Genomic DNA, 13,717 nt, shown 5'->3' on the forward strand with positions numbered 1-13,717 from the left:
GGGAACGGGTGTGATAGTGGGGGAAGAGGTCTACTGTTGTGGGGCTTTGGGATTGTGAGTCCTGGCTGGCTGCAGACGGAACCTGAGGTGAAATGAGGCACATCCTTATCCTCGTCATCGCACTCCCTTATCATCCATGGTGTGATCTAGAACCACACTCCCTTATCATCCATGGTGTGATCTAGAACCACACTCCCTTATCATCCATGGTGTGATCTAGAACCACACTCCCTTATCCTCTGTGGTGTGATCTAGACCCACACTCCCTTATCCTCCGTGGTGTGATCTAGAACCACACTCCCTTATCCTCCGTGGTGTGATCTAGACCCACACTCCCTTATCATCGTGGTGTGATCTAGAACCACACTCCCGTATCCTCCGTAGTGTGATCAAGACCCACACTCCCTTATCCTCCGTGGTGTGATCTAGAACCACACTCCATTATCCTCCGTGGTGTGATCTAGACCCACACTCCCTTATCATCGTGGTGTGATCTAGAACCACACTCCCGTATCCTCCGTAGTGTGATCAAGAACAACACTCCCTTATCCTCTGTGGTGTGATCTAGAACAACACTCCCTTATCCTCTGTGGTGTGATCTAGAACAACACTCCCTTATCCTCTGTGGTGTGATCTAGAACAACACTCCCTTATCCTCTCTGGTGTGATCTAGAACCACACTCCCTAATCCTCCGTGGTGTGATCTAGAACCACACTCCCTTATCATCCGTGGTGTTATCTAGAACCACACTCCCTTATCCTCCGTGTCGTGATCTAGAACCACACTCCATTATCCTCCGTGGTGTGATCTAGAACCACACTCCATTATCCTCCGTGGTGTGATCTAGAACCACACTCCCTTATCCTCCGTGGTGTGATCTAGAACCACACTCCCTTATCCTCCGTTCTGTGATCTAGAACCACACTCCCTTATCCTCCGTGGTGTGATCTAGAACCACACTCCCTTATCCTCCGTGGTGTGATCTAGAACCACACTCCCTTATCCTCCGTTGTGTGATCTAGAACCACACTCCCTTATCCTCCGTGGTGTGATCTAGAACCACACTCCATTATCCTCCGTGGTGTGATCTAGAACCACACTCCCTTATCCTCCGTGGTGTAATCTAGAACCACACTCCCTTATCCTCCGTTGTGTGATCTAGAACCACACTCCCTTATCCTCCGTTGTGTGATCTAGAACCACACTCCCTTATCCTCCGTGGTGTGATCTGGGACGAGGCTGAGGGCTGCGATGAGCCCCGCTGTGCTGGGGGTGTGAGCGTGCTTGTATTTTTATGTATGTGTATGTGTGTACTTTATGTGTGAGCGTGTATTGAAGTGGTTGACCTCAGGTAAATACTGAAGGCGATTGTGTGGAGGGGGGATGTTCATCTCTAAGGGGATGATCTCTGGTAAACCCTAAACTTAAAGAAGAGTGTCATCATCTCCAGGGTGCTGCTCGTCTTCGTAGCTGTACTGCAGTCTGACCAGGGGCGTATTGGCCAGGATTAGTCAGTCAGTGAAAGCCTCAGTAGTGAGACGGGAACGGGGGTCCCACAGCGTACTGTGCTCTACTCCCCGTGAGACCCTCCAAAGTGGATCTCCTCACTAATTGGGAACACATATGCAGGGAGGGACAGGGGGTAAGGAGATGGCGGGGCGGGCAGGGGGGAGGGGGACTCCCTAATGTAATGTCTCTAGGAGTGAAGCTATTGTAATTGATCAAACAGGGAAGTATCTTTATACTATAGTACTGAACCCCTCCCATAGCCCTCCCCTCCCCTCCCTCCAAATCCCTGCTCTACCATTTCATTTACTGCTCAGATTAGTTGGGGAGGGCTGGCGTGGCGGAGGTGAAGTGTGGGCTCTATGTCTGAATCTCACACGGGATTGCTGCATGGAAATCTGTTCAGAGCGGAAGAGTGGAACAGGATACTCCATCAAGACTGAGGCATCCGGCTGGCCTTGTACTGATGTGGCAGAACACACACAGCCAGTGAATCCAGCCCTGGGAACTAGAGGGTGATGGTGAATTGGTGACAGTGTGTGTGGTGAGAGAAAGTGTGTGTGTTTGTGTGTGACTGAGCATGGTTTGAGGCAGGAAAGCTGGGGGGGGCACACTCTGGTTATTGCTTCCTCCTCTCTCTCTCTCCTACTCCCTCCCCCTCAACCTTTCTCTCTTTCTCTCCCCCTCTCTCTCTCCCCTCCCCCTCAACCTTTCTCTCTTTCTTTTTCCCCCTCTCTCTCTCTCTCTCTCTCTCCCCCTCAACCGTTCTCTCTTTCTCTTTCCCTCTCTCTCTCTCTCTCTCTCTCTCTCTCTCTCTCTCTTTCTCTTTCCCTCTCTCTCTCTCTCTCTCTCTCTCTCTCTCTCTCTCTCTCTCTCTCTCTCTCTCTCTCTCTCTGTGTGTGTGTGTTTTGTATTGAACTGTAGGGAAAGTGGCTTTATTGTGGGGACGTCTCCGAGCGAAATGGGAACCATTTCCTTGGGGAACACATTATTATTGCAACGCATGTTGCAATTGAAAGAGGGAAGCTATGTGGGGAGGTAATAGTTGGTTTTTGTCATTTGTAGCCTCTGAAGTGGTCGTTAGAACACAGACCGAGTTTATAGCTCCGAAATCATTGGCTTTTACTGCAGACAATAACAGGGGATTTATTTAAGGAAACAGTAAGCCACAACCCTATTAGTCTAAATGTAATGCTTTGAAACTCTTTTTATGGTGGAACCTCAGTGTTGTCTGTGAATGAGATATCCATCAATCACTTAACTGCATAGGAATACATAGAATGTCTAAGTGACTAACTGCATGTACAGTATAGCAGGCGGAAGTCATTTTCACTATTAACGTCTATCCTTGTGAGGCCTCTTCAGGTCGAAGCCTGTTTGTTATGCTAGCTGAGCTCCATGCTAACATCCCACAGAACATCCTGTGTGTGGCCTCATTAGCTAGACGACTCAAAATCACTTAAAAAATAAAAATAACAACATGGGTTTACATCCGCAGACCTTGAAGGACGAAACCCAACACTATGCCTCTATGTAAACTAATTGTAAACTAATTGTAAACTAATTGTACATTGTAAACTAATTGTACATTGTAAACTAATTGTACATTGTAAACTAATTGTACATTGTAAACCAATTGTACATTGTAAACCAATTGTACATTGTAAACCAATTGTACATTGTAAACTAATTGTAAACTAATTGTAAACTAATTGTAAACTAATTGTACATTGTAAACTAATTGTACATTGTAAACCAATTGTACATTGTAAACTAATTGTACATGGTAAACTAATTGTACATTGTAAACTAATTGTAAACTAATTGTACATTGTAAACTAATTGTACATTGTAAACTAATTGTAAACTAATTGTAAACTAATTGTAAACTCATTGTACATTGTAAACTAATTGTACATTGTAAACCAATTGTAAACTAATTGTAAACTAATTGTACATAGTAAACTAATTGTACATTGTAAACTAATTGTACATTGTAAACCAATTGTAAACTAATTGTAAACTAATTGTACATAGTAAACTAATTGTACATTGTAAACCAATTGTAAACTAATTGTAAACTAATTGTACATTGTAAACTAATTGTACATTGTAAACTAATTGTACATTGTAAACCAATTGTAAACTAATTGTACATAGTAAACTAATTGTACATTGTAAACCAATTGTAAACTAATTGTAAACTAATTGTACATTGTAAACTAATTGTACATTGTAAACTAATTGTACATTGTAAACTAATTGTACATTGTAAACCAATTGTAAACTAATTGTAAACTAATTGTACATAGTAAACTAATTGTACATTGTAAACCAATTGTAAACTAATTGTAAACTAATTGTACATTGTAAACTAATTGTACATTGTAAACTAATTGTACATTGTAAATGAATGGGTGCGTAGGGATACAAGAAACATCAAAAGTCATCCTGCGGTCAGGTATCTCTCTTGTTCATTTAAATTCTTTGGTTTTGACTGTTGCGCGTCTCAGCAAGTTCTACCCAACGATGTTGTACATACACATAGTAATCTGATGTACAGTACGCATGTATGGCTCTAACTTATGTCTCTGCCCTGTGTGTTTGCCAGTGGAGTATGACAGAGAGCTGTCGCCTCACAGAATGCACCACAAAGAGTTCAAGTTCAACCTGTCCCAGATCCCCGAGGGTGAGGCCGTCACAGCCTCCGAGTTACGCCTCTACAAGGAGTGTGCGAACCAAGTCGTCATCAACGAGACCCTCCTGCTCAGCGTCTACCAAGTGGTGCAGGAGCACCCCAACAGGTAAGACACACTGCACACACACAGTCCAGTCCTTATATGTCAATCTGATGACAATAGAATAATCTCATCGGGCCCTTTTCACAGTTAAATAGCTTGCTGCTTGCTATTGCTATATACATGGGTTTATATCAGGGCTAGCTTGTTGTACTGCTTTATAGTGTTGAAGTCATGCTATCACATTAATGGTATATACACTATATATACAAAGTATGTAGAAACCCCTTCAAATGAGTGGATTTGGCTATGTCAGGTGTATAACATCGAGCACTAAGCCATGCAATATCAATTGACAAACATTGGCAGTAGAATGGCCTTACTGAAGAGCTCAGTGACTTTCAACGTGGCACCGTCATAGGATGCCACCTTTCCAACAAGTCAGTTCATCGAATGTATTTCCCGGGTCAACTGTAAGTGCTGTTATTTTGAAGTGGAAACGTCTAGGAGCAACAACGGCTCAGACTCGAAGTGGCAGGCCACACACAGAACGGGATTGCCGAGTGCTGAAGCGCGTAGCGCTTTCAAATTGTCTGTCCTCGGTTGCAACACTCACTACCGAGTTCCAAACTGACTCTCGGAAGCAATGTCAGCACAATAATTGTTCATCTGGAGCTTCATGAAATGGGTTTCCATGGCCAAGCAGCTGCACACAAGCCTAAGATCACCATGTGCAATGCCAAGCGTCGGCTGGAGTGGTGTAAAGCTCACTGCCATTGGACTCTGGAGCAGTGGAAACGCGTTCTCTGGAGTGACTAATCACGCTTCACCATCTGTCAGTCCAATGGGCGAATCTGGGTTTGGTGGATGCCAGGAGAATGCTACCTGCACCAATGAATAGTGCCAACTGTAAAGTTTGGTGGAGGAGGAATAATGGTCTGGGGCTGTTTTTCATGGTTCGGGCTAGGCCCCTTAGTTCCAGTGAAGGGCAATCTTAAACTAGATAATAGGAACACTGTGGACAATATTCAGCAAGTTGCAACCATGAAAAACAGAAATAAACACTTTTCCATAAACAAGGTCTAAATCATGTTTGATACACTCTGTAAGTAAAAAATGTTGCAGTACTGTTTAAACTAGATTATAGGAACACTGTGGACAATTTTCAGCATGTTGCAACCATGAAATACAGAAATAAACACTTGTCCATTAACGCTGCATATGATGACATTCTAGACGATTCTGTGCTTCCAACTTTGTGGCAACAGTTTGGGGAAGGCCCTTTCCTGTTTCAGCATGACAATGCCCCCGTGCACAAAGAAAGGTCCACACAGAAATGGTTTGTCGAGATCGTTGTTGAAGAACTGGCCTTGCACAGAGCCCTGACCTCAACCCCATCAAACACCTTTCGGATGAATTGGAACGTAAGACTGCGAGCCAGGCCTAATCGTCCAAAATCAGTGTCCGACCATACTAATGCTTTTGTGGCTGAAGTCCCCGGAGCAATGTTCCAACATCTAGTGGAAAGCCTTCCCAGAAGAGTGGAGGCTGTTATAGCAGCAAAAGGGGAACCATATTAATGCCCATGATTTTGGAATGAGATGTTTGACGAAAAGAGTCAACACACTTTTTTTGTAATGTTGTGAATTTGAGGTATATATATTGTGTTACTATTTTCTTTATTATATATATATTTTTTGTTCCTCATTTTCTTACTTTTTAACTTGTTAGTAAAAAGGGCTCGTTAGTAAGCATTTCACGGCAAAGTCTACACCTGTTTTATTCAGGGCAGGTGACAAATAAAATGTGATTGATTGATATATAGATGTATAGTATGTGTGAGTGCCGCTGAGGCAGAATCCTCCATAGAATCATATATAGAACAAAGACAGAACTCTGGAATCCTCTCAGCTTTCCACATGGTTCAGATTCTCCCAGTGATCTAACACTGGGAAGATATGGTTCAGATTCTCTCAGTGTTCTAACACTGGGATGATATGGTTCAGCTTCTCCCAGTGATCTGTCTAACACTGGGATGATATGGTTCAGCTTCTCCCAGTGATCTGTCTAACACTGGGATGATATGGTTCAGCTTCTCCCAGTGATCTGTCTAACACTGGGATGATATGGTTCAGCTTCTCCCAGTGATCTGTCTAACACTGGGATGATATGGGATGATATCAGCTTCTCCCAGTGATCTGTCTAACACTGGGATGATATGGTTCAGCTTCTCCCAGTGATCTGTCTAACACTGGGATGATATGGTTCAGCTTCTCCCAGTGATCTGTCTAACACTGGGATGATATGGTTCAGCTTCTCCCAGTGATCTGTCTAACACTGGGATGATATGCTTCAGCTTCTCTTAGACCTTAGTGCTGCTTTTGATACCATCGATCACCACATTCTTTTGGAGAGATTGGAAACACAAATTGGTCTACACGGACATGTTCTGGCCTGGTTTAGATCTTATCTGTCGGAAAGATATCAGTTTGTCTCTGTGAATGGTTTGTCCTCTGACAAATCAACTGTAAATTTCGGTGTTCCTCAAGGTTCTGTTTTAGGACCACTATTGTTTTCACTATATATTTTACCTCTTGGGGATGTTATTCGAAAACATAATGTAAACCTTCACTGCTATGCGGATGACACACAGCTGTACATTTCAATGAAACATGGTGAAGCCCCAAAATTGCCCTCGCTAGAAGCATGTGTTTCAGACATAAGGAAGTGGATGGCTGCAAACTTTCTACTATTAAACTCGGACAAAACAGAGATGCTTGTTCTAGGTCCCAAGAAACAAAGAGATCTTCTGTTGAATCTGACAATTAATCTTAATGGTTGTACAGTCGTCTCAAATAAAACTGTGAAGGACCTCGGCGTTACTCTGGACCCTGATCTCTCTTTTGAAGAACATATCAAGACCATTTCGAGGACAGCTTTTTTCCATCTACGTAACATTGCAAAAATCAGAAACTTTCTGTCCAAAAATGATGCAGAAAAATTAATCCATGCGTTTGTCACTTCTAGGTTAGACTACTGCAATGCTCTATTTTCCGGCTACCCGGATAAAGCACTAAATAAACTTCAGTTAGTGCTGAATACGGCTGCTAGAATCCTGACTAGAACCAAAAATTTGATCATATTACTCCAGTGCTAGCCTCTCTACACTGGCTTCCTGTCAAAGCAAGGGCTGATTTCAAGGTTTTACTGCTAACCTACAAAGCATTACATGGGCTTGCTCCTACCTATCTCTCTGATTTGGTCCTGCCGTACATACCTACACGTACGCTACGGTCACAAGACGCAGGCCTCCTAATTGTCCCTAGAATTTCTAAGCAAACAGCTGGAGGCAGGGCTTTCTCCTATAGAGCTCCATTTTTATGGAACGGTCTGCCTACCCATGTCAGAGACGCAAACTCGGTCTCAACCTTTAAGTCTTTACTGAAGACTCATCTCTTCAGTGGGTCATATGATTGAGTGTAGTCTGGCCCAGGAGTGGGAAGGTGAACGGAAAGGCTCTGGAGCAACGAACCGCCCTTGCTGTCTCTGCCTGGCCGATTCCCCTCTTTCCACTGGGATTCTCTGCCTCTACCCTGTTACGGGGGCTGAGTCACTGGCTTACTGGGGCTCTCTCATGCCGTCCCTGGGGGGGGGGTGCGTCACCTGGGTGGGTTGATTCACTGTTGTGGTCGGCCTGTCTGGGTTGGCGCCCCCCCCTTGGGTTGTGCCGTGGCGGAGATCTTTGTGGGCTATACTCGGCCTTGTCTCAGGATGGTAAGTTGGTGGTTGAAGATATCCCTCTAGTGGTGTGGGGGCTGTGCTTTGGCAAAGTGGGTGGGGTTATATCCTTCCTGTTTGGCCCTGCCCGGGGGTGTCCTCGGATGGGGCCACAGTGTCTCCTGACCCCTCCTGTCTCAGCCTCCAGTATTTATGCTGCATTAGTTTATGTGTCGGGGGGCTAGGGTCAGTTTGTTATATCTGGAGTACTTCTCCTGTCCTATTCGGTGTCCTGTGTGAATCTAAGTGTGCGTTCTCTAATTCTCCTTCTCTCTTGGAGGACCTGAGCCCTAGGACCATGCCCCAGGACTACCTGACATGATGACTCCTTGCTGTCCCCAGTCCACCTGGCCATGCTGCTGCTCCAGTTTCAACTGTTCTGCCTTACTATTATTCAACCATGCTGGTCATTTATGAACATTTGAACATCTTGGCCACGTTCTGTTATAATCTCCACCCGGCACAGCCAGAAGAGGACTGGCCACCCCACATATGCTCTCTCTAATTCTCTCTTTCTTTCTCTCTCTCGGAGGACCTGAGCCCTAGGACCGTGCCCCAGGACTACCTGACATGATGACTCCTTGCTGTCCCCAGTCCACCTGACTGTGCTGCTGCTCCAGTTTCAACTGTTCTGCCTTATTATTATTCGACCATGCTGGTCATTTATGAACATTTGAACATCTTGGTCATGTTCTGTTATAATCTCTACCCGGCACAGCCAGAAGAGGACTGGCCACCCCACATAGCCTGGTTCCTCTCTAGGTTTCTTCCTAGGTTTTGGCCTTTCTAGGGAGTTTTTCCTAGCCACCGTGCTTTTACACCTGCATTGTTTGCTGTTTGGGGTTTTAGGCTGGGTTTCTGTACAGCACTTTGAGATATCAGCTGATGTACGAAGGGCTATATAAATAAATTTGATTTGATTTGATTCTCTTTGTGATCTGTCCAACACTGGGATGATATGGTTCAGTTTCCTCCAGTGATATAATACTGGGATGATATGGTTCAGTTTCCTCCAGTGATCTGTCTAACACTGGGATGATATGGTTCAGTTTCCTCCAGTGATATAATACTGGGATGATATGGTTCAGCTTCTCTTAGTGATCTGTCTAACACTGGGATGGTATGGAGAAACTATTAGACAATACAATACCTGACAAGACTAAGTGAACCCTGAGATGTGATGTGAGACCATCCCAATCTCCTGCTACTCCGGCCTCCTAGTCAGTCCTGAGCTTGTCGAGATGAGGGATAATGTATACTGCTACTCCGTCCTCCTAGACAGTCCTGAGCTTGTCGAGATGAGAGATAATGTATACTGCTACTCCGTCCTCCTAGACTGTCCTGTGCTTGTCGAGATGAGGGATAATGTATACTGCTACTCCGTCCTCCGACTCAGTCCTGAGCTTGTTGAGATGAGGGATAATGTATACTGCTACTCCGTCCTCCTAGACAGTCCTGAGCTTGTCGAGATGAGAGATAATGTATACTGCTACTCCGTCCTCCTAGACAGTCCTGAGCTTGTCGAGATGAGAGATAATGTATACTGCTACTCCGTCCTCCTAGACAGTCCTGAGCTTGTCGAGATGAGGGATAATGTATACTGCTACTCCGTCCTCCTAGACAGTCCTGAGCTTGTCGAGATGAGAGATAATGTATACTGCTACTCCGTCCTCCTAGACAGTCCTGAGCTTGTCGAGATGAGGGATAATGTATACTGCTACTCCGTCCTCCGACTCAGTCCTGAGCTTGTCGAGATGAGGGATAATGTATACAGAGGAAAGTCTTAGCTACACGTACTTCTCCAGACATTGATTACACGGTAGCGTAGCTCTGGTTTTCTGCCATGTATTTTCTCTAGAATGAGGTATGACCACATTGCCTTACCAAAATAGCCTGAATTTAGAGTCCCAGCACCAAAACACGGTAAGCATTTACATGTTTTCTGCTGGGAGAGACATCCCACTCGGATACAACAGACAATAAAATCGCTGGATGGTATTGATATTTTGAAAACAGTATTCTTACGTTTGCTCTATATGTTTCTGGTAATTTACAAGTCTGTAAGACCTCAATTCAATTAAAATCATAAAGACAATTGCTATTTTTAAAAAGTTTTTTTGCTGGATTCTTGTTTTCGTGAAAGCGTTTCTATGTCTATATCTATATCTATGTCTATATCATGAGGATCTTGTCTGCCACATTCTCTTCACGATAGGCGGTTTGTGCTCTGCTGCCCGCAGGCAAAGACTTTTATTTTGCGAGATATTTGGAGATTAAAGGGGCCATATATATCCAATTACTGTATTATTGTAGGAGGATGTTTACCTTTAGGCAAATTATAGCTTGGTTTGTGGGCTATCCGAGAACTACGCTTTGTGCTTTGTGCTTGCAAATCCTAAGTACTTGTGCAGCTTGCAAAACACATTTGCTGACAAACAGATTCATTTGTAAGTGGTTCAAGTCTTGGAAGTTGTAATTGCTTTGATTATAGCTCCCAATCTTTAATAAGTACACAGGGTATGGAAAGCTAGCAAGCAGGGCTGAACAGAGGTGCAACTGTACATAATTACCAAAATACATCTTCTGAAGTTTCATAAAAGCTACAAGATAGGCAAAAAATAAATCCATGTACAAGGATACATTTGCGAAAGTAAAGTTTCTGGTAGTTATTCTTGAAGTCATGTAAAACTTGCCTCTGAAATCCGAAGTCAGTAGAGGGTCTACAACCTCTGGGTTCTCCTTGTTTACAGTTTACCGGCTTCTGTTAGAACCCTCGGCTATAGTAATAGGCTGCAGAATTAGCTGTTGCATTTTATACTGCAGTATTCACTTGATTGAGATGGTTTCTTTGGCACTATGTGTTTGTTTCCTTACCAAATAACATTACTATATAACCACTTGGCAGGTAGCCTAGTGGTTATATATTGAACCTTGCATATGCCGCTCGGCCATCGCTCATCCATATATTTATTTGTACATATTCTCATTCACTCAGATTTTTGTGTATTAGGTAGTTGTTGAGGAATTGTTAGATTACTTGTTAGATATTACTGAACTGTCAGAACTAGAAGCACAAGCATTTCGCTACACTCACATTAACATCTGCTAACCATGTGTATGTGACCAATACAAATTGATTTGATTAGGTTCGAGCATTGGGCCAGTAACCAAAAGGTTGCTGGATTGAATCCCTGAGCTGACAAGGTACAAATCTGTCATTGTGCCCCAAGAAACACGAGCAATGTATATTAGACCGGTGGAAATCTGTCCTTTGGTCTGATGAGACCAAATTTGAGATTTTTGGTTCCAACCAAAGCCTTGTCTTTGTGAGATCCAGAGTAGGTGAAGGGATGATATCCGCATGTGTGGTTCCCACCATGAAGTATGGAGGAGTGGTGCTGGTGTGGGGGTGTTTTGCTCGTGAGACTGAGATTTATTTTGAATACAAGGCACACCAGCATGGCTACCACAGTATTCTGCAGCGATATGGCATCCCATCTGGTGTGCGCTTAGTGGGACTATCATTTGTTTTTCAACAGGACGATGACCCAACACACCTCCAGGCTGTGCAAGGGCTATTTGACCAAGAAGGAGAGTAATGGAGTGCTGCATCAGATGACCTGGCCTCCATGATCACCCGACCTCAACCCAATTGAGATGGTTTGGGATGAAAATGACCGCAGAGTGAAGGAAAAGCAGCCAACAAGTGCTCAGCATATGTGGTAACTCCTTCAAGACTGTTGGAAAAGCATTCCAGGTGAAGCTGGTTGAGAGAATGCCAAGCGTGTGCAAAGCTGTCATCAAGGCAAAGGGTGGCTACTTTGAAGAATCTCAAATATAAAATATATTTTGATTTGTTTAATACTTTTTTGGTTACTACGTGATTCCATATGTGTTATTTCATAGATTTGATGTCTTCACTATTATGCTACAATGTAGAAAATAGTAAAAAATAAAGAATAACCCTTCAATGAGTAGGTGTGTCCAAACTTTTGACTGGTAGTGTAGTTCCATATCATATCTCAAAAACACCCAATCTTTCAGTACCCAATTAACATGGTGTTTTACATTTACATTTAAGTCATTTAGCAGACGCTCTTATCCAGAGCGACTTACAAATTGGTGCTTTCACCTTATGACATCCAGTGGAACAGCCACTTTACAATAGTGCATCTAGGTCTTTTAAGGGGGGTGAGAAGGATTACTTTATCCTATCCTAGGTATTCCTTAAAGAGGTGGGGTTTCAGGTGTCTCCGGAAGGTGGTGATTGACTCCGCTGTCCTGGCGTCGTGAGGGAGTTTGTTCCACCATTGGGGGGCCAGAGCAGCGAACAGTTTTGACTGGGCTGAGCGGGAACTGTACTTCCTCAGTGGTAGGGAGGCGAGCAGGCCAGAGGTGGATGAACGCAGTGCCCTTGTTTGGGTGTAGGGCCTGATCAGAGCCTGGAGGTACTGAGGTGCCGTTCCCCTCACAGCTCCGTAGGCAAGCACCATGGTCTTGTAGCGGATGCGAGCTTCAACTGGAAGCCAGTGGAGAGAGCGGAGGAGCGGGGTGACGTGAGAGAACTTGGGAACGTTGAACACCAGACGGGCTGCGGCGTTCTGGATGAGTTGTAGGGGTTTAATGGCACAGGCAGGAGCCCAGCCAACAGCGAGTTGCAGTAATCCAGACGGGAGATGACAAGTGCCTGGATTAGGACCTGCGCCGCTTCCTGTGTGAGGCAGGGTCGTACTCTGCGGATGTTGTAGAGCATGAACCTACAGGAACGGGCCACCGCCTTGATGTTATTTGAGAACGACAGGGTGTTGTCCAGGATCACGCCAAGGTTCTTAGCGCTCTGGGACGAGGACACAATGGAGTTGTCAACCGTGATGGCGAGATCATGGAGCGGGCAGTCCTTCCCGGGAGGAAGAGCAGCTCCGTCTTGCCGAGGTTCAGCTTGAGGTGATGATCCGTCATCCACACTGATATGTCTGCCAGACATGCAGAGATGCGATTCGCCACCTGGTCGTCAGAAGGGGAAAGGAGAAGATTAATTGTGTGTCGTCTGCATAGCAATGATAGGAGAGACCATGTGAGGTTATGACAGAGCCAAGTGACTTGGTGTATAGCGAGAATAGGAGAGGGCCTAGAACAGAGCCCTGGGGACACCAGTGGTGAGAGCACGTGGTGAGGAGACGGATTCTCGCCACGCCACCTGGTAGGAGCGACCTGTCAGGTAGGACGCAAATCCAAGCGTGGGCCGCGCCGGAGATGCCCAACTCGGAGAGGGTGGAGAGGAGGATCTGATGGTTCACAGTATCGAAGGCAGCCGATAGGTCTAGAAGGATGAGAGCAGAGGAGAGAGAGTTAGCTTTAGCAGTGCGGAGCGCCTCCGTGATACAGAGAAGAGCAGTCTCAGTTGAATGACTAGTCTTGAAACCTGACTGATTTGGATCAAGAAGGTCATTCTGAGAGAGATAGCGGGAGAGCTGGCCAAGGACGGCACGTTCAAGAGTTTTGGAGAGAAAAGAAAGAAGGGATACTGGTCTGTAGTTGTTGACATCGGAGGGATCGAGTGTAGGTTTTTTCAGAAGGGGTGCAACTCTCGCTCTCTTGAAGACGGAGGGACGTAGCCAGCGGTCAGGGATGAGTTGATGAGCGAGGTGAGGTAAGGGAGAAGGTCACCGGAGATGGTCTGGAGAAGAGAGGAGGG

General features: G+C 44.9%; 1 protein-coding gene across 1 annotated transcript in view; it reads left to right on the plus strand.

The window, feature by feature from the left end:
* LOC115104863 (bone morphogenetic protein 7-like) overlaps positions 1-13,717 on the plus strand; it is a 70,033-nt gene that overhangs the window by 33,594 nt on the left and 22,722 nt on the right. Inside the window, exon 2 of the mRNA XM_029626210.2 lies at positions 4,119-4,311. Coding sequence (XP_029482070.1) covers positions 4,119-4,311 — 193 coding nt within the window. The remainder of the gene's footprint in view (positions 1-4,118; positions 4,312-13,717) is intronic.

This window comes from Oncorhynchus nerka, linkage group LG22 (genome assembly GCF_034236695.1).
Source record: "Oncorhynchus nerka isolate Pitt River linkage group LG22, Oner_Uvic_2.0, whole genome shotgun sequence".
Taxonomy (NCBI): Eukaryota; Metazoa; Chordata; class Actinopteri; order Salmoniformes; family Salmonidae; genus Oncorhynchus; species Oncorhynchus nerka.